This window comes from Balaenoptera acutorostrata, chromosome 6, assembly GCF_949987535.1.
Source record: "Balaenoptera acutorostrata chromosome 6, mBalAcu1.1, whole genome shotgun sequence".
Taxonomy (NCBI): Eukaryota; Metazoa; Chordata; class Mammalia; order Artiodactyla; family Balaenopteridae; genus Balaenoptera; species Balaenoptera acutorostrata.
In genome coordinates, this window is record NC_080069.1 from 123882055 (window position 1) to 123901979 (window position 19925).

General features: G+C 54.5%; 1 protein-coding gene across 3 annotated transcripts in view; it reads left to right on the plus strand.

Annotated features, from left to right (window-relative positions):
- Window positions 1-19925, plus strand: part of KCNT1 (potassium sodium-activated channel subfamily T member 1) — a 66894-nt gene that overhangs the window by 7980 nt on the left and 38989 nt on the right. For 2 of the 3 annotated variants that reach the window (XM_057548917.1, XM_057548914.1), the window contains exon 2: window positions 3058-3216. In XM_057548917.1, the coding sequence (XP_057404900.1) occupies window positions 3058-3216 (159 nt within the window). Of the gene's footprint in view, window positions 1-3057; window positions 3217-19925 lie in introns of those variants that run through there. The other variant, XM_057548918.1, reaches the window with a different exon arrangement.

The following is a 19925-nucleotide window of genomic DNA, read 5'->3' on the forward strand; positions in this document are numbered from 1 at the left end:
ACCTCAACCTTGCTGTTTCCTTACATCTTTACAATCACCTGCTAAAGGTAGAAGGCATCAGGATATTCATTTACAGATGAGGAAACTGAGGCTCAGGGAGGTGAAGTGACTTTCACGGGGCCACCCAGCATGGACTAATGGGGCAGGACCGAGCCCGCTCAGTCATCAGGACCCTTGGCGGCTCCCTGGGCCTGCGGGTTTACGCCGACGGGCCCTGAGAGTCCCCAGGGCCTTGCGTGGGAGGGGGCTGCTCTGCCCTGGCTCGGCGGGGGGTTGGTGAGTCCCACAGACGAAGTTCCATGCCTTGTCCTGAGGGCAAGCAAGGGCCGGGAAGATGGACGCCTTCTTTATACCACCGAAGCACTGAGTTCTTATAGAAATCGGCCGTTCTTCCATGTGGCCATCACACAGAACAGAAAGGATAATGGGCGTGGTTTGGGGGTCCCAGACTTCCTCCCGGCCCCTCTGGGCACGCAGGGAGGAGGGAGTGGGAAGGGGAGACGAGGAGGCCGAGGTGGGGCCTTGCTTTCGCCCCACCTGGACCATCTCAGCTCCGAGGGGGATGGGACCCCCCCACACTCCCGCATGCCCAAGAGCTCTCAGTGACACAAGCCCTTGGGCTTGGAGAGAGGCCTCAACCAGCCCCTCGACACGGGGAGCAGCTGTCCAGCCACATCCCCCCTGCAAGGGGCACAATTCCAGGAGACCTGGGGCCCTGGTTCTCGGCCAGCACAACAAACACTCGGGTTCATGTGGGCTTTTGGCTCTGCCGGTGCCACGAGGCAGGATGCCAGGAGGCCTGTGGGCTACCTGCTCTCCGCCCTGTGCTCACGCCAGCGTCCGGTGTCCCAGCGGCACCGTCAGGGAAGAGGGGCGGCGTTCCCCGTCATCCTCCCCAGGCCACAGCGTGCGGGCAGGGGCCTGGCCTTCTGACTCCTGGTGCACTTCTTCCCCCCGCTGTGTCCCCCTGAAGCAAACAGAGGCCCTGGGTTCCGAGCGCTTCCACGGGCCCTGCCGTGTCCGGGCCTTGAGGCCGGGAGAGAAAACCCAGAGCAGGTCAGAGTGGGGAGGGGGTCAGAGGCAGCCGTGCCCGGGGAGCTGGCAGTCTCTTGGGGTTCTGCCATTGCAAGAGGCTTTTGGCAAGAAAGGGGCAAAAGCAAGAAGACGCAGCCCCCAGCCTCTGGCCAGGTGGTTCCCCCGCCTGCTTGCCCCTACCCACGGCCCCACCAGCTTGTGACTAAGGAAAAACATGCAGCCACGCTGATGCAATTAAGGAAATGTTATTTCTCAAATGCTGCCAGATCCTCGGGGTTGACCCCGAGACCCGGGAGAACAGCACGCAGGCGTGTTGGGCCCACGTGGTCGCTCGCAGCCTCGGCCTGGGACAGTCCTTGAGCAGCTCCCGATGGCCGTGGGCTGGGGGGCCGACACCTGCCTGCTGCTCGTCCAGGGGGTCGGGAGGCGTGGGCCAGGCCCTCGGTGGGGGCCCAGGGAATGTGCCTGCCCTTCCCAGGTTGGGGAGGGAGAGGAGGGGTCCATAGTGCCCACCCGCCCACGTGGACCTCGTGCTCCAGGTGAGTGGCCCTGGGCTCCCAGCCTCTCGTACGGCCTGCCCGTGGTTTTTCAGCGCGGGAGTGAGTGCGGTCAGCAGACCCCTGCACCTGCCCAGAGGCTGAGCTGGGCTCCTCTGTCCTCCTCCAACTCCTGTCCCTTGGGGGGATGGGCCTGACAGGGGGGAGAACCCACCTTCCCCCCCCCCCCAGCTCATCTGCCCTGCCTCCTGTGGTGACTGAGAAGGGGCCCAGGAGGCCATTCCCGGGTCCACCGCTAAAGGGTCACAGCTGATGTGCTGCTCCCCCGACCCCGGGGTCTTGGCTCTTAGAAGAGCGAGTGAGGGCTCAGCCCAGCGGGCAGAGGCTGCGGGGAGATATTATGATTCCTGCCTCCCCACCAGTGTCCTGCCGGGTGCTGAGGGGCAGCACCTAGGGGTGGCCTGGGGCTGGACTCAACCTGGAAGGTCAGGTGGTTGCCAGAGGGCCGGGAGTCCCCGGGGTCTGACCTGACTCCCACTTGCGCTGGTGGCCCGGGCCCCCGCCCTGCCCACGTGCACCATGGAAATGAGAACCCCCCACGGCTCTAGTTAACGATGTGCAGCTGCTCTGCCGCGTCCGGCAGCACTGTGTTATGGTGGGGCTCCAGGGGTAGCTAGCGAGCCTCTGACTTGGAGGGCAGAGAGGGCCTGTTGTGATGTCCAGAGGGCCCTGGGGGCTGCTGCCCTGGACGCTGGAAACTGGGAGCCTCGGTGCGTGAGGGTAACTGCAGCCAGAACTCACCTGGGTGTGGGAATGGGGGCAGGAAAGGGGAAGGAGCCCCGGAAGACAAATGTTGGTGCCCCAGAAGGCTGCAGACCGCCAGGGACCCTCCCGGTTTACCGGGTGTGACCCCTGCTCTACCACTGCCAGGCGTTTGGGACAGGGGTCTCTGTGGCCCCAGAATCCTGGTGACGCTGGGCAGAGGGCAGCTGGGGGCTCAGAGGGATCCTGCCCTCCCCTGCTGACACCCCCTCGCAGGCTCTGATCCGACCTGAGCTGCTTGGCCCCAGGGAGGCCACAGATGAGGGCCTCTTCTTAAGTCTCCTGGTCACTTCCCCCGAGCCCAGCAGCCTGAGGGTCTGGAAGGGGGTCTTTGAGGGGGAGCTAGGTGTTCTGGACCCAGAGGAAGGCTGAGCAGCCAGCTTTGGCAAAGTCTGTGTGGGGGGAGCTGGGAGGGCTTCCACGGCCCCCGTGGGATCGGGGGTGATGTGAGTGCCTGCCCCTGACATCGGCAGTGGTGAACCTCCCCAACGCCCTGGAGGTGCTTGCTTTGGAGTGGACCGCGCAGCCCAGCAGCAGCGGTGGGCGCAGCGGCGGGGCTGTACTGCGCGGCCAGGCGCGTGGGGGGCGGCGGGGCGGGCGGGGGGCCGGGGGCGGCGGGGTGGGCAGGGGCTGTGCTCGCCGGGGGCCGCTCTGCGCGGCGAGCGCGGGCGCAGGCTGAGCGGGCGCTGGCGTGTTCCCGCAGGCAGCCCGGCGCCGGGGACGGCGGCCGCGGGGACGGCGCGCTCCTGGACACCGCCAGCCTCAAGATGAGCGACCTGGACGCAGAGCTGGTGCCCCTGCCACCGCGGTACCGCTTCCGGGACCTGCTGCTGGGCGACCAGTCCTTCCAGAATGACGACAGGTAGGGCGGGGGTCGGCGCGCGGAGTTGTCCGCGGTGCTGAAGGCCGCCGCTGCGCCCGCGCTGCCCGGGGCCGGTGCCCTTCAACTTTCCCGGGTTTCCGGACCCGGAGAAGTTGGGGGGTGGGAAGCATTTTCCCGGGAGGAACCTGGGGGATGGGACGGGAGGCTCTGTGCTGGGGAGTCTCCGCAGAGACCAATCCCCGGGCCAGCCTCCCCGGCTCTGCCCACGGGCCCCCGGTCCCGCTGGCAGCTCTGCTGATTTTGGGCACGAGCCAGGGCCGGAAGCGCCACGTGGCAGAGCCCCGCAGGCTGGCTGAGGGCTGGCGTCCTCCAGACGCTGGCTATGGTCATTTATTATTAATTAAGGGATGGTGTCCTTCAAGCTCATGTTGTGGTCACTTACCAGGGATGACAACGTCCCCTCACCTCAGATTCTCCTGGGGGGCACAAAGCAAAATAAACTTGAGTCTTTCGGCAAAGGACCAGCAAAATGAGCCCTTGGTAATAATTCATGTGCTGAGGAGGCTGGCAGGAAGCTGGGAGAAATGTTGCTTTTCTCTGCCCTTTCCCCAAATAGCTGTCTCAGTAAACACCCAGCACTATAGCTCTGTCAGCCTCAGGAGAAGTGCTTTTATGCGTGCAGGGACTCACGCTGGAGCCTGTGGGACTTCGGACCCGAACCACTTCCCTTGCAGTGTGTTGGGGGAGGGGCCCTGGTATCTGCGGGTCTCCTTCCCCACCCAGCCCTGAACTGGGCTCGTGAATCTGCAGTTGTGCCAACAGTGCAATTATTCAAGTTAGCACATAAAGTCCATGAGGTTAAAATTCGTCAGGGCACGGATCAGGCTCTCGGAATAATCCACTGCTGAAGCTGCAGCTGGGAAAGAAATCGTGCTTGTGAATGAGGCCAGTATATAAGGACTGTGTGTGAGGCTTGTGGAAAGTGAGTTTAAAATCCATTCTGCGTGCCGGAAACAATATCCTTCCAGACCTCCCATAGCATTCAGTTGCATTCTCCAGGTAGAATCAGGAGGAGAGATGGAACCCAAGGTCTTCATCCACATAGAACCAAGGGTGCAAGCCCAGCAGAGGGGCACTTTACGGCCGTGTAGTTTTATCTTGTTGGACTGAGTACCGTGGTAATAGGTAAACCCACCCGAAAACACACACCCAGGTGAAGAGTTCATTTAGCTACCTGGGTGGGCAGAGGCAGAGGAGGGCAGGGCTGGGCGCTTCTCTAAGCCAAACGTGAGCTCAGCACCTTCCTAAGTCAGCACCAGCCCCTCACTGCCTGCTCCGCTGGGACTTGATTAATTCTCGATAACAGCAGCCCCAGAGGTTCTTTCAGAGGCGGCAGGAAGCGGCATCTATCTCCCCGAGTGGGCCTGGGGCCTCCAAATGCTCCAGAAATGCCAGTGACTGCAACTGATGTAATTGCAGTGACACATGCCTCAGATTTTAGGAGTGGATGGCAGGTCCTTGCCGTCAGCCAAGGGTGGCGTGTGTCTGCCTGGAGGGAACTGTCCCTGTCTCCTGGGAAATGGGAAGCTGGCACTGAATCCTCCACCGTGCTCTGGACCTTGTGGCTTGGGGTTTTTTTATTGTGGTGAAATATACAAAACCTAAAATATAAAGTGACATTTGGTACATACACATCATCACCACTATGTAGTTCCAGACCATTCCATCACCCCCGACGGAAACCTCGTACCCGTGAGCAGTCACTGCCCTGCAGCTCCTGGCAACCCCCTGGTCTCTGTTTTCCTCAGCCTTGTTTTCAGGGGGAAAGTCTCCTGTGTGCTGGGCGCAGGGACTTTGTGCTTGTGTGCTGTGGTGTTCAGAGACGGGCTGTGTGTGTGTGTGTGCCCTCCAGAGGACAGGCCCCCTGGTCCCCGGGCAGGCATGGAGACCCTGCGCTGCACGTGCGGAGAGGTGGTAAGGATGTGTGTGTACGTCGGGTGAGGGAAGGGAGCAGGCACTGGGGCTGAGAGGCTGTGGGGCGGCCGGAGGGCCCGGGAGGCTGGAGGCCAAGGCGGCCAGCCTGCCCCACCAGCAGGGCCATGTGCCCTCAGCCAGTGCTGTGTGCCCCAGGGACGGTCCCACAGAGCCCAGGGCCAGGCCGGGGCCGGGGTCCTGGGGCTGCAGCAGGAAGGGCCGGTGGCCTGGGCGAATCGGCACTGCCGAGCGGGCGTCGTGGGTCCGGGGAGAAGAGCTGTGCTTTGCCCTCCCGCCGCATGCTCCTGGGTCCCTGCTGCCTGGGCTCCTTTCCAGCCCCGCTCACGCGCCCCGGGGCAGCCTCTGTGGGGTGAGCGGGGGCGCTGCTGCCCGACTCCTGGCAGGCTGTGGGTAGGCGGCCAGGGCTGTGGGCTTCCTGTTCTCCAGGGGAATAAAGCCACAGCCATGAGTCACCACAGCTTCACACGCCGTGGCCTTGGGGGGTGGGGGCGGGGCTCAGCCCACGTGAGCGAAGGAGACTGCTGGCCAGCCTCTGGCAGGGGGGACAGCCAGGGTCCTAGGGGACCCTCATCACTGCCTGTGGCCGGGTCTCGGGGCTCCTGGGGAGCCAGGGCTCTAGCCCTAGGCCTGGACCCTGCAAGGCCCGGGGCGCGGGGCTCCCTGCCCTGTCCCGGGTCAGCTCACTGCCCCTTCGCCCCAGGAGCCAAGGGGCAGCTCCAGGAGGCCCCTCCCCGTCCGCAGTGGACCCTCCACTGCGCCTGGTTCACCTGGTCCTGGGGGCTGGACCTGGGGCTCTGAGGGCCCCCTGCGGGGCTCGCGGGCTGCAGGCCTGGCCGGGCGGTGAGTCCCCGCGCCCGCTCTTCCTCCTGCAGAGGGCCGATGGTAGCCCAGCCTGGAAGAGGCGGCTGTGAGGAGAGCGGGACAGGGCTTCGCAGACGGGGCTTTGGTCGTTCTAAGTGTTGCTCCCTTTCCTGGTCTGTAACGTGGACACGAGGCTTCAGCCAGCCACCCACCCCCCACCCTCTCTGCACCGCCGTGCGGGGGCCACGGGCTGTCACACCACACGCTCGTCTCCCATGAGGGGCAGATCCAGCCAGAGGCTGGGGTGGGCAGAGCCACAGGTGAAGAGAAGGCCCGGCCAGGTGTTCTCCTGGCCTGCGTGCCGGGGACCAGCTGCTTTCCCCAGCTGCCTGTCCGGCCAGGACCCAGCCCACAGTGGGAGGTGACGTCAGGGTCCGTGCCCCCCTCGCCCCCAGGCATCTAGTGGAGGACGGGGTGGGGGGTGGGGAGGTGTGTGCGCCCCCCTGGGGGCTCCGGGGCAGCGCCGGCTGCAGGGAGGTGAGGAGGCCAGGCCTCCAGGGGTTAGAGCACTGCCCAGAAGGGCCCTGTTCAGTGTTTCCCTAAGCTCTTCCAGCAACAGCGGATGGAACCTGACCGTTCCTGTGGGACTGAGCTGCACTCGGTGTTGTTTCACCCAGCAAGCCGAGAAGTGGGGAGGCAGGCCTGCACTGCGGGGGGCTCCCTGAGGACAGACCCCGGCCCCGCCCTGCAGGAGCCACTGTTGGCAGCCACGGCCCCCAGGGCTGGACTCTCCGACCCCTGGGCTGGGCTCCGGGTGGGGCAGGCAGGGCTCAGAGAGGTGCCTTTGGAGCAGGCCCAGCCCCCGGGGTCCCCTGGGTTCCTCCTGTGCGGGGGCTGCGTTCAAGCCCCTGGTGTTACGCTTAAACTCCCAGGGCCTGCCTTCTGCTAAGCCGCAGTCAGGATGGGGCAAGGTGGGATCCCGGCCCCATCCTGGCCTTCTTGCCCCACCCTGGCCAGGGGCCTGTGTCCATCACAGACCTGAAGGCCTTGGAGGACACGGCCCACCTGGGAAATGGCGGTGGCCCAGGCTGGTGGGGCCCAGGCAGGTTGGGGGTCCCCTGCCACCTTCAGCTCCATGCAGAATAGGACTGGATGGTGCTGGGGTGCGGGGGGCATGTCGTCCAGCACCCCGGAGTTCGGGTCTAAAGCCAGACGCCTCACCTCCCCCCACAGCCCCTCCCCAGCCCAGAGCAGCCACCTGGGTGTTCAGACCCAAGGCCCGGGGGTACCTCAGGACCCCCTCCCTGCGTAAGTTGGTCACCCCTGGGGCGGCTGCTTCTGCCCCCTGGACAGCTGCCCGCCCTCACACCAGCCTCTCCAGTGGGCCCCCAACACTCCCAGCTCCGTCCGTCGCCCAGGCCTGAAATTCTTGTGCTCACCTCAGCTCCATCCCACCTGAGCTCAGGGTCCTTCACCTCCTCCCAGGACCCGCCCACGTCCTCCGCAGCTGCATGCCTTCTCCGGTCTGCCTCTGTCTCTGCAGTTTCTGACTTTAAACCATCGACGGAACAGTGGCGAGTGCGCTGGGTGCATGGACAGCGGGAGCTGGCCCGGACGCCGCCAGGCGGCTCTCTCAGTGTCCCTGTGTCTCTTGGGGACTCACTTTCCTCTGTCTGCATGATTGGGCCAAGGAAAGGCTCAGGTCCTGGCCGATTCTGTGTGCTGTGTCCCAAGGGGTAAGATTTATATCCATCTTTCTAGCACTTTCCGGGCCTGGGGCTCATTTGCCTGCCTTTCTGCCACACCACCGTAGGACTGGGGCCAGGTCTAATTCTGCTCCCCATTGTCACCTGGGGGACCCCCGCAGAGAGCAGGGGCCTCGGAGGCGGTCAGGGAGGTGGCCGGGGCTCCCAGGGGCAGGCCGCGCCTTCCTCCTACCCTGTGTCCCTCCCTCTGGGTGGGCGTGTGGGGGCTTGGGTCGCCCCCGGTCCTGGGAGGCCAGGAGCAGGCAGGATCGACAGCAAGCAGATGGAGGATAAAGGAATAAGAACAAACGGGACAGGGAGGGCGTGGGTGATGGAGGGGCGCACACACGTGTGAGCAGCAGTGTGGACACCAAGGCGGGTCGGCGGGGCTCCTGGACCTGAGTCTGCACTTGGAAGACAGCCACGCTCTCAGTGATCCGGGATACACCAGTCAAGGTGTTAGCAGTTCTGTGATGAGAAGGGGCCCTGGCTCCCCTTGCCCACATCCCGAGGATACTGGGGGAGACCCTGAGATGGCGAATTGGGCGCCCCCGGTAGCCGGGTCCCCATCCCGGCCCCTGGTGTTGCACATCTCACTGCATCTCTTTGCCTCTAAGCCTGCATCCCGGGGACTTGTGTGCCCGAATCAAAATTAAATTCCTCCCAATTAGTGCAAAGCAGAACACAGACATCCAGCGAGAGCGTGGCCAGCATCCCCCAGTGTCACGGAAACCGTGCTCGGTTCTGTGTCACAGTGCGGTTCCCTTCACTCCTGACATGCTTCCCACGATGTGCCTTTGCCGTTGAAAATTCTGTGCGTGTGTCATTCGGCTTCATCCACTTGGAGTGAAAATGGGAGGTGAGAGTGTCCAGGCTGTGTCTCACGCAGCTCGAGCTGTGCGACAAACACCCCAGCCTAGGGGCTTCACCAGCAGACACTTAATTCTCACAGTTCTGAGGCTGGAAGTCTGAGATCAGATACCAGCCAGGGGTGAAGGGGGGGTGGTTCCTGGTGGGACCTCTTCCTGGTGTACAGACTCCTTCTCACCGTGTCCTCACAGGAGACACAGAGACACAGAGAGCACGTGCTCTCATAAGGGCACTAATCCCATCTTGGGGCCCCACTCTCGGGACCTCATCTAACTTTAATCACCTCCCAAGGCCCCACCTTCAAACACCATCACACTGGGGGTTGGGGCTTCAATGTGAGTTTGGGGAGACACACACGTTCCATCCACAGCAGGCTTGGGGAAACAAGGTGGACACTACAAAAGAGATGGCCGGGGCTTCCCTGGTGGCGCAGTGGTTAAGAATCCGCCTGCCAAGGCAGAGGACATGGGTTCGAGCCTTGGTCCAGGAAGATCCCACGTGCCGCGGAGCAACTAAGCCCGTGCGCCACAGCTACTTAGCCTGCGCTCTAGAGCCCGTGAGCCACAGCTACTGAGCCCGCGTTCCACAACTACTGAAGCCTTTGCACCTAGAGCCAGTGCTCCGCAACAAGAGAAGCCACAGCAATGAGAAGCCCACACTCGCCGCAATTAAAGCCTGTGCACAGCAAAGACCTAACGCAGCCAAAACTAAAATTAATTAATTAAAAAAAAAAAAAGATGGCCAGTAACCTTTCACGGGGTTAAGCCCTGCCTTGATTTCAAATTCCTTACGCCCCGAGAACATCCCAGGATTCCTGGAGGGAGAGCCTACCCCTCTCCCCTCACCCACGGGGTGCAGGCACCTGGTGAGTAGAGGCAGATCCCGCAGGAAAAGGACCTGTTCAAGGTTGCATAGCTGATTGGGGGAACTTCAGGAGAGGGGGTCTGCAGGAAAGAACTGCAGACCCACTGCAGTGCTTTGAATAGTGTCCCCCAAATTCATGTCCACCTGGCACCTGGGAACGTGACTTTTATTTGGCAATAGGGTCTTTGCAGGTGTAATTAAGGTAAAGATCTTGAGATGGGATGATTTTGGATTTAGGGTGGGCCCTACATCCGCTGACTGGTATCCTTGTAAGAAGAGAAACACACAGGAGAAGCCTTGTGGAGATGGAGCAGAGACTGGGGTGACGTGGCCACAAGCCAGGGCCGCCCGAAGCTGGAAGAAGCAGGAAGGACCCTCCCCTGGAGCCTGTGGGGGAGCACAGATTTCGTGTGGCATCTATGGGGCATCTCCTGAGACTCGTGTCTGCACTGGGGGGGCAGGAGGAGAGGAGCCGTCTCCCCTGAGAAGTCGGGGAGCCCTGGGTGGTGCCCATGAGGTGATCAGAGAGCCTGGGGGGAGTGGGTGCGGGCTCCTGGCTCCGGGTCTGCAGCCAGGGTGGAGTCCAGGGAGGGGGCAGCACATACCTGGCTTGGGGAAGACATTTCCCTGGTGGCCCCAACCTGTCCTTCTCGGCTGGTTTGTTTGGTCCAGGAATATTGTGTTGCATCTGGTTATTAGGGTTCACTAACTCCTTTTAATCCAGAGTGGCTCCTATCAGATGTGGCCTCCCCAGGTCCCCCACCCTAATCTCCAAGCTGGTAAAGATGGTGAGATGTCACCCCCAGGATCTCCTTATTTGAAAGTAGGATCTTTAGAGGTCATTACATGAGCATGAGGTCATTAGGGTGGGCCCTAATCCAACATGACTAGTGACCTTTTTTTTTTTTTTTAACATTTATTTATTATTATTATTATTTTGTTTGGCTGCACCGGCTCTTAGTTGCAGCACGTGGGATCTTCGTTGCTATGTGCAGGATCTTTTAGTTGCAGCATGTGGGATCTAGTTCCCTGACCAGGGATCAAACCCGGACCCCCTGCATTGGGAATGCGGAGTCTTAGCCACTGGACCACCAGGGAAGTCCCTACTGGTGACCTTTTGAAAAAGGGAAATCTGGAGACAGACCTGGAATGATCCTTCCTCACGGCCTCACAAGGAGCCAGCCTTGCTGACACCTTGATCTTGGACTTCTGGCCTCCAGAACTGGGAGAGAACGAATTTCTGTTGTTCAAGCCATCCAGACTGTGGTACTTTGTTACGTCAGCCATAGGAAGCTCATACCCATGGCAATTTTGCGTTATAAAAGGTTACTAATCAATTGGCTGAGTTAATCACCAGGAGGTTGGGCCCTTTCTGGTCACAGGGGCCCTTTGAAAGCAAGAGTGTTTTCCCTGGCTGGAAGTGGAAGAAAAGATTTGGGGCACAGGAGAATCTGACCCACGATTGCCACCTTAAAGGTGGAGGGGCCCAGGGATGAGGGCAGCCTTTAGGGGCTGAGCAGCCAACAGCCAGCAGGAAAGGGGAACCTCAGTCCTACAGCCGCCAGGAGCTGAATCCAGCCAACTGGATGAGCCTGGAGGCGGATTTTCTCCAGGGGTCCAGGTGGAAACCCAGCCCTGCTGATGCTGATTTCAGATGCATGGGACCCTAAGCAAGACACCAAGCTAAGCTTCACCCGGTCTTCTAACCTCGGCACTGCGAGTATATGTTGCTTTAAGCTGTGAAGTTGGTGGCAATTTGTCACACAGCATAGGTAGCTGATACGCCAGGCCTCTGGTCCTGCAGAATGTTCTGCCGTCTGTGTGTCTGGTTGCCTCTTGGTGGGTGGTTCAGCTTGTTGCTCTGCCTCCAATATTCCTGTAAACTGGATGTTGGGTCTGAAGGTCTCGTGGATGGAACTCGAATGTTTCAGGCAAGAGAAGGTTTTAAGTGCCACCACGGTCCCCATGTTGCCCCATGTCCTGGTTGTCCCTCCGTTAGAGATGGCCAGAGGGACACGATGGCTTAATGACGACAGCCCAGCCCGTGCACTGGGCAGTTATGCAAGGTGATCCGTCATCATACGACCATGCGTTCCCCCTCCTTGGTGCAGCTAAGGGTGGCAACCCCACCGGACGTCCTCCCTGAGCCCCACGTTCTGTGGCGGCTTGGGCAACCTCCTTTCCTGTTCTCCTCCACCCTCCTTGAGTATAAGCCACATTCTTCTTTAACTGATGGTTTTCCTACATCAATGGGAGCTAGTTGTACACCCCGAAACATAATTCCTGCTGAGAAAGCAGGAAAACACTCTCATTCCTTTCCATTTAATTACCAGTTTTCAAAGTGTATTATAGCAGCCTCAAAGGATGACAGCTGAAGGTGTTTTTTCTGGACTACTCTTTCTGGGTTTCATGTATTGACCAATGGCGTTACATAGGTTCACCATGTGTGATGGACTGAGCAGTGTGCCCCTCCCAAAGATGTACATGTCCTAATGCCTGTGACCTGCAAGTGTCTTAGGTGACGAGAGGGGCTTTGCAGATGTGTTGAAGTTAAGGATCTTGAGATGGGGAGACAGTCCTGGATCATCTGGGTGGACACCATGGGATCACAGGGCTTTTTGAAGAGGGAGGGGGGAGGGCCAGAGTCAGTTTCTGTTTCTGAGTCTTTCTGTTTTGTTATGTTCATTCATTTGTTTTATTTTTAGAGTCTACATATAAGTGATAACACAGTATTTGCCTTTCACTTTCTGAATTATTTCACTAAACATAATACCCTCCAGGTCCATCCACGTTGCTGCAAATGGCAAAATTTCATTCTCTTTTTTTTTAGGGCTGACTAGTATTCCATTGTATTTATACATACGTCTTCTTTGTCTATTCATTTGTTGATGGACACTTAGGTTGCTTCCATGTCGTGGCAATTGTAAGTAATGCTGCTATGAGCATTGGGGTGCATGTATCTTTTTGAATTAGTGTTTTCAAGGATTTGGGGGATATATACCCAGGAGAGTGGGATTGTTGGATCATATGGTAGTTCTATTTTCACCTTCTTGAGGAAGCTCCATACTGTTTTCCACAGTGGCTGCACCAATTTACATTCCCAACAACAGTGTTCTAGGGCTCCCTTTTATCCACATCCTCGCCAACATTTGTTATTTGTGGTCTTTTTGATGTTAGCCATTCTGATAGGTGTGAGATGATACCTCATTGTGGTTTTGACTTGCATTTCTCTGATGATTGGTGATGTTGAGCTTTTCATGTACCTGCTGGCCATCTGTATGCCTTCTTTGGAAAAATGTCTGTTCAGGTCTTCTGCCCATTTTTTAATCCAGTTGTTTGTTTTTTTGTTATTGAGTTGTATGAGCTCTTTATGTACTTTGAGTATTAACTCCTTGTTGGTCATATCATTTGCAAATATTTTCTCCCATTTGGTAGGTTGTCTTTTCGTTTTGTTGATGGTTTCCTTTGCTGTGCAAAAGCTTTTAGTTTAATTAGGTCTCATTTGTTTACTTTTGTTTCTGTTTACTTTGCCTTGGGAGACAAATCCAAAAATATATTGCTGCGATTTATGTCAGAGAGTGTTCTGCCTTTGTTTTCTTCTAGGTTTTATGTTTTCAGGGCTTACATTTAGGTCTTTAATCCATTTTGAGGTTTTTTTTTTTATGTGATGTTAGAGAGCATTCTAATTTCATTCTTTTACATGTAGCTGTCCAGTTTTCCCAGCACCACTGGGAAAGAGACTGTCTTTTCTGCATTGTATATTCTTGCCTCCTCTGTCACAGATTGACCGACCATAAGTGTGTGGGTTTATTTCTGGGCTCTCTATTCTGTTCTATTGATCTATATTTCTGTTTTTGTGCCAGTACCATACTGTTGTGATTACAATAGCTTTGTAGTATAGTCTGAAGTCAGGAAGCATGATACCTCCAGCTCTGTTCTTCTTTCTCAGATTGCTTTGGCCAGTCGGGAGCTTTTGAAAAATGCCATTGGTGAAAAATGCCATTGGTGAAAAATGCCATTGGTATTTTGACAGGGATTGCATTGAATCTGTAGATTGCTTTGAGTAGTATGGTCATTTAAACTATTAATTTTTCCAATCCATGAGCATGGTATATCTTTCCCTCTGTGTCATCTTCAGTTCCTTTCATCAGTGTCTTACAGTTTTCTTACAGATCTTTTATTTCCTTAGTTAGATTTATTCCTAGGTATTTTTTTTTGATGTGATGGTAAATAGGATTTTTTTAAACTTCTCTTTCTGATAGTTTGTTGTTAGTGTATAGAAGTACAACACATTTCTGTATATTAATTTTGTATCCTGCAATGTTACCAAATTCATTGGTGAGCTCTAGCAGTTTTCTGGTGGCATCTTTAGGATTTTCTTTGTATAGTATCATGTCATCTGCAAACAGTGACAGTTTTACTTCTTCCTTTCCAATTTGGATTTTTTTTTCTTGTCTGAGTGCTGTGGCTAGAACTCCCAATATTGTGTTTAATAGCAGTGGCAGGAATGGACATCCTTGGGGCTTCCCTGGTGGCGCAGTGGTTGAGAATCTGCCTGCCAATGCAGGGGACATGGGTTCGAGCCCTGGTCTGGGAAGATCCCACATGCCGCGGAGCGGCTGGGCCCGTGAGCCACAATTACTGAGCCTGCGCGTCTGGAGCCTGTGCTCCGCAACGAGAGAGGCCGCGATGGTGAGAGGCCCGCGCACCGCGATGAAGAGTGGTCCCCACTTGCCGCAACTAGAGAAAGCCCTCGCACAGAAACGAAGACTCAACACAGTCATAAATAAATAAATAAATAAATAAATAAATAAATAAATAAAAGACCGTGAATTTCTAAAAAAAAAAAAAGAATGGACATCCTTGTCTTTTTCCTGATCTTAGAGGAAATGCTTTCAGCTTTTCACCATTAACTATGTTGTTAATTGTGGACTTGTCATATGTGGCCTTTATTATGTTGAGGTTTGTTTCCTGTATACCCACTTTGTTGAGAGTTTTCAACATAAAAATATGTTGAATTTTGTCAAAAGCTTTTCTTGCATCTGTTGAGATGATCATATGATTAGTATTCTTCAATTTGTTAATGTGGTGTATCACATTGATTGATTTGTGGATATTGGACCACCCTTGCATCCCTGGGATGAATCCCACTTGATCATGGTGTATGATCTTTTTAATGTATTATTAAATTCAGTTTGGTAATATTTTGCTGAGTATTTTTGCATCTTTGTTCATCAGTGATATTAACCTGTAATTTTCTTTTTTTGTGATATCTTTGTCTTGTTTTGGTTTCAGGGTGATGCTGGCCTCATAGAATGAGTTTGGAAACATTCCTTCCTCTGCAATTTTCTAGAATAGTTTGAGAAGGGTAGGTGTTAACTCGTCTCTAGTGGTTTGGTAGAAGTCACCCGTGAAGCTATCTGGTCCTGGACTTTTGTTTGTGGGAGATTTTTACTACTGATTCAATTTCATTACTGGTAATTGGTCTGTTCCTATTTTCTATTTCTTCCTGGTTCAGTCTTGGGAGACTGTGCATTTCTAGGAATTTGTCCATTTCTTCTAGGTTGTCCATTTTATTGGCATATAATTGTTTGTAGTAATCACTTATGACCCTTTGTGTTTCTGTGGTATCAGCTGTAACTTCTTTTTCATTTCTAATTTTATTGATTTGGACCCTCTCTCTTTTTTTCTTGGTGAACCTGGCTAAAGGTTATCTATCTTCTTTACCTTTTCAAAGAACCAGCTCTCTGTTTCAGTGATCTTTTCTATTGATTTTTTTAGTCTCTACTTCATTTATTTCTGCTTTGATTTTTATGATTTCTTTCCTTCCGTTAGCTTTGGGTTTTCTTTGTTCTTCTTTTTCTGGTTCCTTTAGGTGTAAAGTTTGGTTGTTTATTTGAGATTTTTCTTATTTCCTGACATAGGCTTGTATCACTATCACTATAAACTTCCCTCTTAGAACTGCTTTTGTTGCATCCCACAGATTTTGGATCATTGTGTTTCCATTTTCATTTGTCTCCAGGTATGTTTTTATTTTCTTCTTTAATTTCTTCAATGATCCATTCGTTGTTCAGTAGCATATTGTTTAGCCTCCACGTGTTTGTGGTTTTTGCAGTTTTTTTCCTAGTTTCATAGTGTTGTGGTTGGAAAAGATGTTTGATATGATTTCAATTTTCTTAAATTCACTGAGACTTGTTCTGCGGCCTAGCATGTGATCTATCCTGGAGAATGTTCCATATGCACTTGAAAAGAATGTGTATTCTGCTGCTTTGGGATGAGACATTCTATATATATATATATATATATATATATATATATATATATATATATATATATTAAGTCCATCTGGTCTAATGTGTCATTTAAGACCAGTGTTTCCTTATTGATTTTCTGTCTGGATTGTCTGATCCATTGATGTCAGTGGGGTGTTAAAGTCCCCTATTGTTATTGTGTTACTGTCAATTTCTCCCTTTATGTCTATTAATATTTGTTTTATGTGTTTAGGGGCTCCTTTGTTGAGTGCACATGTATTTATAATTGTTATATATTCTTCTTGTATTGATCCCTTGATCATTATGTAATGTCCTTCTTTGCTTCTTGTTGCAGTCTTTGTCTTTAAGTACAGTACGCATATGCTTAATGTGCAACCATCACCACCATCCACCTCTTTCATCTTCCCAAACCAAAACTCTGTCCCCATTAAACATTCGCTCCCCATCGCCTCCCCCAGCCCCCGAAGCCAGCTTGCTCTACCCTCCACTTGATTTGCTTTGTCTGTCTTATCGCCTGAAGAACCCTTTCTCTATCCTTTAAGCCCAGCAGATTAATGGGATCAGTACCTGGGTGTGGCACACCCTGTACCTTATCTTCCTGGAACTCAGCGTGTAGTTCTTTCATCATTATATTTCTCAATACTTTCTGAATACGTTTTAAATACTTAAAACAGGTTGGGGCCTCTGTCCAGGGCACAAGCAATTCTTTGGGTGAGTGTTCCCACAGCTCTCAGCTCCTGGATACTCTGCTGTGCATCTGCTTCTGTGCCAACGGGGCCATCCCTCTGTCAGTAACTCCATTTTCAGTCATACCTTCTCTGGATTGGGTTCATTAGTGATCCCGTGTGATTTAGTCATTAGTGATCCCGTGTGATTTAGTATTTGGGCTCTCGGTTTGTCTCCAAAATTCTGTGATCTCCCTTTTTTCCCTCACTCTGTTGAGATACCGACGTAGCTCATTTTTGAGCTTGTCCCTGTCCAGTGGGTTTAGGGCTTGAAGCCTTTTTAGGGAATTCCTTCTGCTCCAGGTCATGTTTTATTGTTGGCTGGGTTCTTTGTCTTACGAAGTCCATCCTCTCTTTATCCCCCTTTTTTTCTTCTCTCTCTCCCTTCCTTCCTTCTTTTTAAAAAAATTGGTTATTTGAATTGTGGTAAAATATACCAAAAATGTACCATCTTAACCACTTTAAGCGCACAGCTCAGTGGCTTTAAGCACATTCACGCTGTTGTGTAACCATCACCACATCCATCTCCAGATCTTTCCCATCTTCCCAAACTGAAGCTCTGTCCCCATTAAGTGCTAACTCCGTCTCCCAGCTCCTGGCCCCCACCATCTCCTTTCTGTCTCTATGGATTTGACTATTCTAGGTCCCTCAGATAAATGGATCCTACAGGATTTGTCCTTTTGCGATGGGCTTATTTCTTTTATTTTTTTAATTTAATGTAATTTTTTAATTTATTTATTTGGTTGCACCAGGTCTTAGTGGTGGTAGGTGGGCTCCTTAGTTGTGGCTCACAGGCTCCTTAGTTGTGGCACATGGGCTCCTTAGTTGCAGCCAGTGGGCTCCTTAGCTGCAGCTCGTGGGCTCCTTAATTGCAGCACATGGACTCCTTAGTTGCGGCTCGTGGGCTCCTTAGTTGTAGCATGCAAACTCTTAGTTGTGGCATGCAAGTGGAATCTAGTTCCCTGACCAGGGATCGAACCTGGGCCCCCTGCATTGGGAGCGCGGAGTCTTAACCAATCTGCCACCAGGGAAGTCCCACAACTGGCTTATTTCACTCAGCACAATATCTTCAAAATTCATCCATGTTGTAGCCTGTGTCAGAATTACCTTCCTTTTTTTTTTTAAATTTATTTATTTTATTTTTAGCTGTGTTGGGTCTTCGTTTCTGTGCGAGGGCTATCTCTAGTTGCAGCGAGCGGGGGCCACTCTTCATCGCGGTGCGTGGGCTTCTCACTGTCATGGCCTCTCCCGTTGCAGAGCACAGGCTCCAAACACGCAGGCTCAGTAGTTGTGGCTCACGGGCTTAGTTGCTCCGTGGCATGTGGGATCTTCCCAGACCAGGGCTCGAACTTGTGTCCCCTGCATTGGCAGGCAGATTCTCAACCACTGCGGCACCAGGGAAGCCCAGGATTACCTTCCTTTTTAAGGCTGGATAATATTCCACTGCATGCACTATGGTTGTCTTGTGTACTTTGAGAACGTCCAACACAGGTCTGGGAAGACCCCGCCATCTGCTCCTCTGTCTGCCCCATCTCAGGTGACACCACCTACCCCTTTCCTCACCCCCGATTGAATCCCCCGCCATCCAGTCCTCCAGGAAGCCTGGCTAGTTCCACCCTCAAACACACCTTGGCTTCCACCTGGCTCCCCATCCTCCCACCTACCACCCCTGCCCCACCCCCACCCAGCCAGCAGTGCCCCCACACAGAATGACACAGGGCTGCCTTGTGGCAGGAATGAAGCCCTTTGGAAGAAGGTGCAAGTGCTTGAGCAAAAGGAGCAGTCAGCCTTTCTGCCTGTCCTACCCCACCACACGCAGCCATGGCGTCTGAGTCTGTCTGAGCCCCGTGAGAGCGAGCAGTGCTGGGACTCCTCAGGGCCTGGGGGCTGCTCTGCCTGCCTCGCCTCACGGGAGAGCATCCAGCCTGCCCGCTGGACACTCCCCACAGCGCCCTGGGGATGCAGAGCCGTGGGGCACTGGTCCACGCAGGAGGGGTGTCTCTCCTCCCCACACAGGAAAATACCACTAGACTTTGGATGATAAGAGTGGACCATTGTTTTCAAAATAAATGAAACCTTACCTAAATGATGCAGCAGCCGGTTGAAAGGCCTCCCCCAGCCCACTCCCAGACGTAACCACCACACATTAGCCTGTATTTGTCGTTAGATCCCGCCGCACAAAATGTTGGACATCCTGCCCTTGTCACCTGATCTGACCCTGGACCTCAGACACCATCGGGACCTGCCAACCCACTGCATTCTCAAAACCCAGAACGGGAAAGACACAGCACTCAGGGTGGATGGGCTAGACACGCTGAGCCTTCCCCGTGGGTGGACGTGAGGCGTTTGCCATGCTGTGCCCTTGCAGATGGCGCTCCCACGAGCATTCTGAGATGGGCTGCCACTCGCTGCCTTTGCTCAAGGAAATCAAGTGCTGGTCTCTTTGTGGACCCTAGAGTCCCAAGGAGCCCCTCTCACAGCTTCCTGGGGTGCACAGGTGAACGTCCCTGATGGTCTATTGTGTGTGTGTTACCGACCAGGGTTCTTGGCCTCCTTAATCAATAGAAATTGATCAGAGGCCACATCAGAAATTCAGGCAAGACTTTATTGGGGGCCCTGCTGCTGCAGTGGGGAGCATGAACAAGTAATAGGTTCCCTTGCTCACTCGCTGAGGGGTGGGGGCAGCTGGTTCCTTCTATGGGGTGAGGGTAGGGGTGTGTCCAGGGGTCGGGCCGGAGGGGTGGCTTAGAAGGTCTGCCCACCCCTTGGTGGTGTGTGCAAGGGTCTCACGCAGGACCCTGCTTTTGCTCCCGGCTCCTCAGAAGTGGCAGTTGGGTTGTTTTGGTCTCTTTGTATCTTGTTGTCCAGAATTTGCCCCAACTGCGCATGCTCGCAGTTATTTTTAGTCCCTTATAGTTTCTTTGTATTTCGTTGCTCGAAGAGATGTTTGTTTTGGTGCAAGCACTGCAGCAAAGGGTCCCAGGTCCCAGCCTGTCTCGCGTGGACACACATGCAGAGGGGCCTCAGCGTGGCCCCGCGGATGGCGCTGCCCGTGCCCGCGTGCCCGCGGTGCTGCTGGCTTTGTTTTACAGTCATCACCATGCGTCTCACTCACCAGCAGGCCCGAGGCACTTCCAGCCCTCACTCTTTTGCAGCCGCTCCATGCCTCTCCCTCCGCGGGAAGAGTAGGGAATGGCTGACAGAGGCTTGCCCCCCCCTCTGCCCAGGGCGGGCAGGGGCCTCCCAGTGCTTGGCCGGTACAAACACCTCGGCAGATACGGGATGGGACGTAGAAGGCGGTCGGGGGAAATGCTCGTATGAGTGTTTGCTGAGACCGCCGAATGGCTTTACACGGCTTTATCCTGACAAGGCAATGTCTGGAGAGGGCCCAGGCCAGGGGCTGGGTGTACTGAGGCCCACCTTCCTCTTGCAGACCTCTGTAAGCACCGGGCCCTGGTGGTTTGCTGGGTCACAGG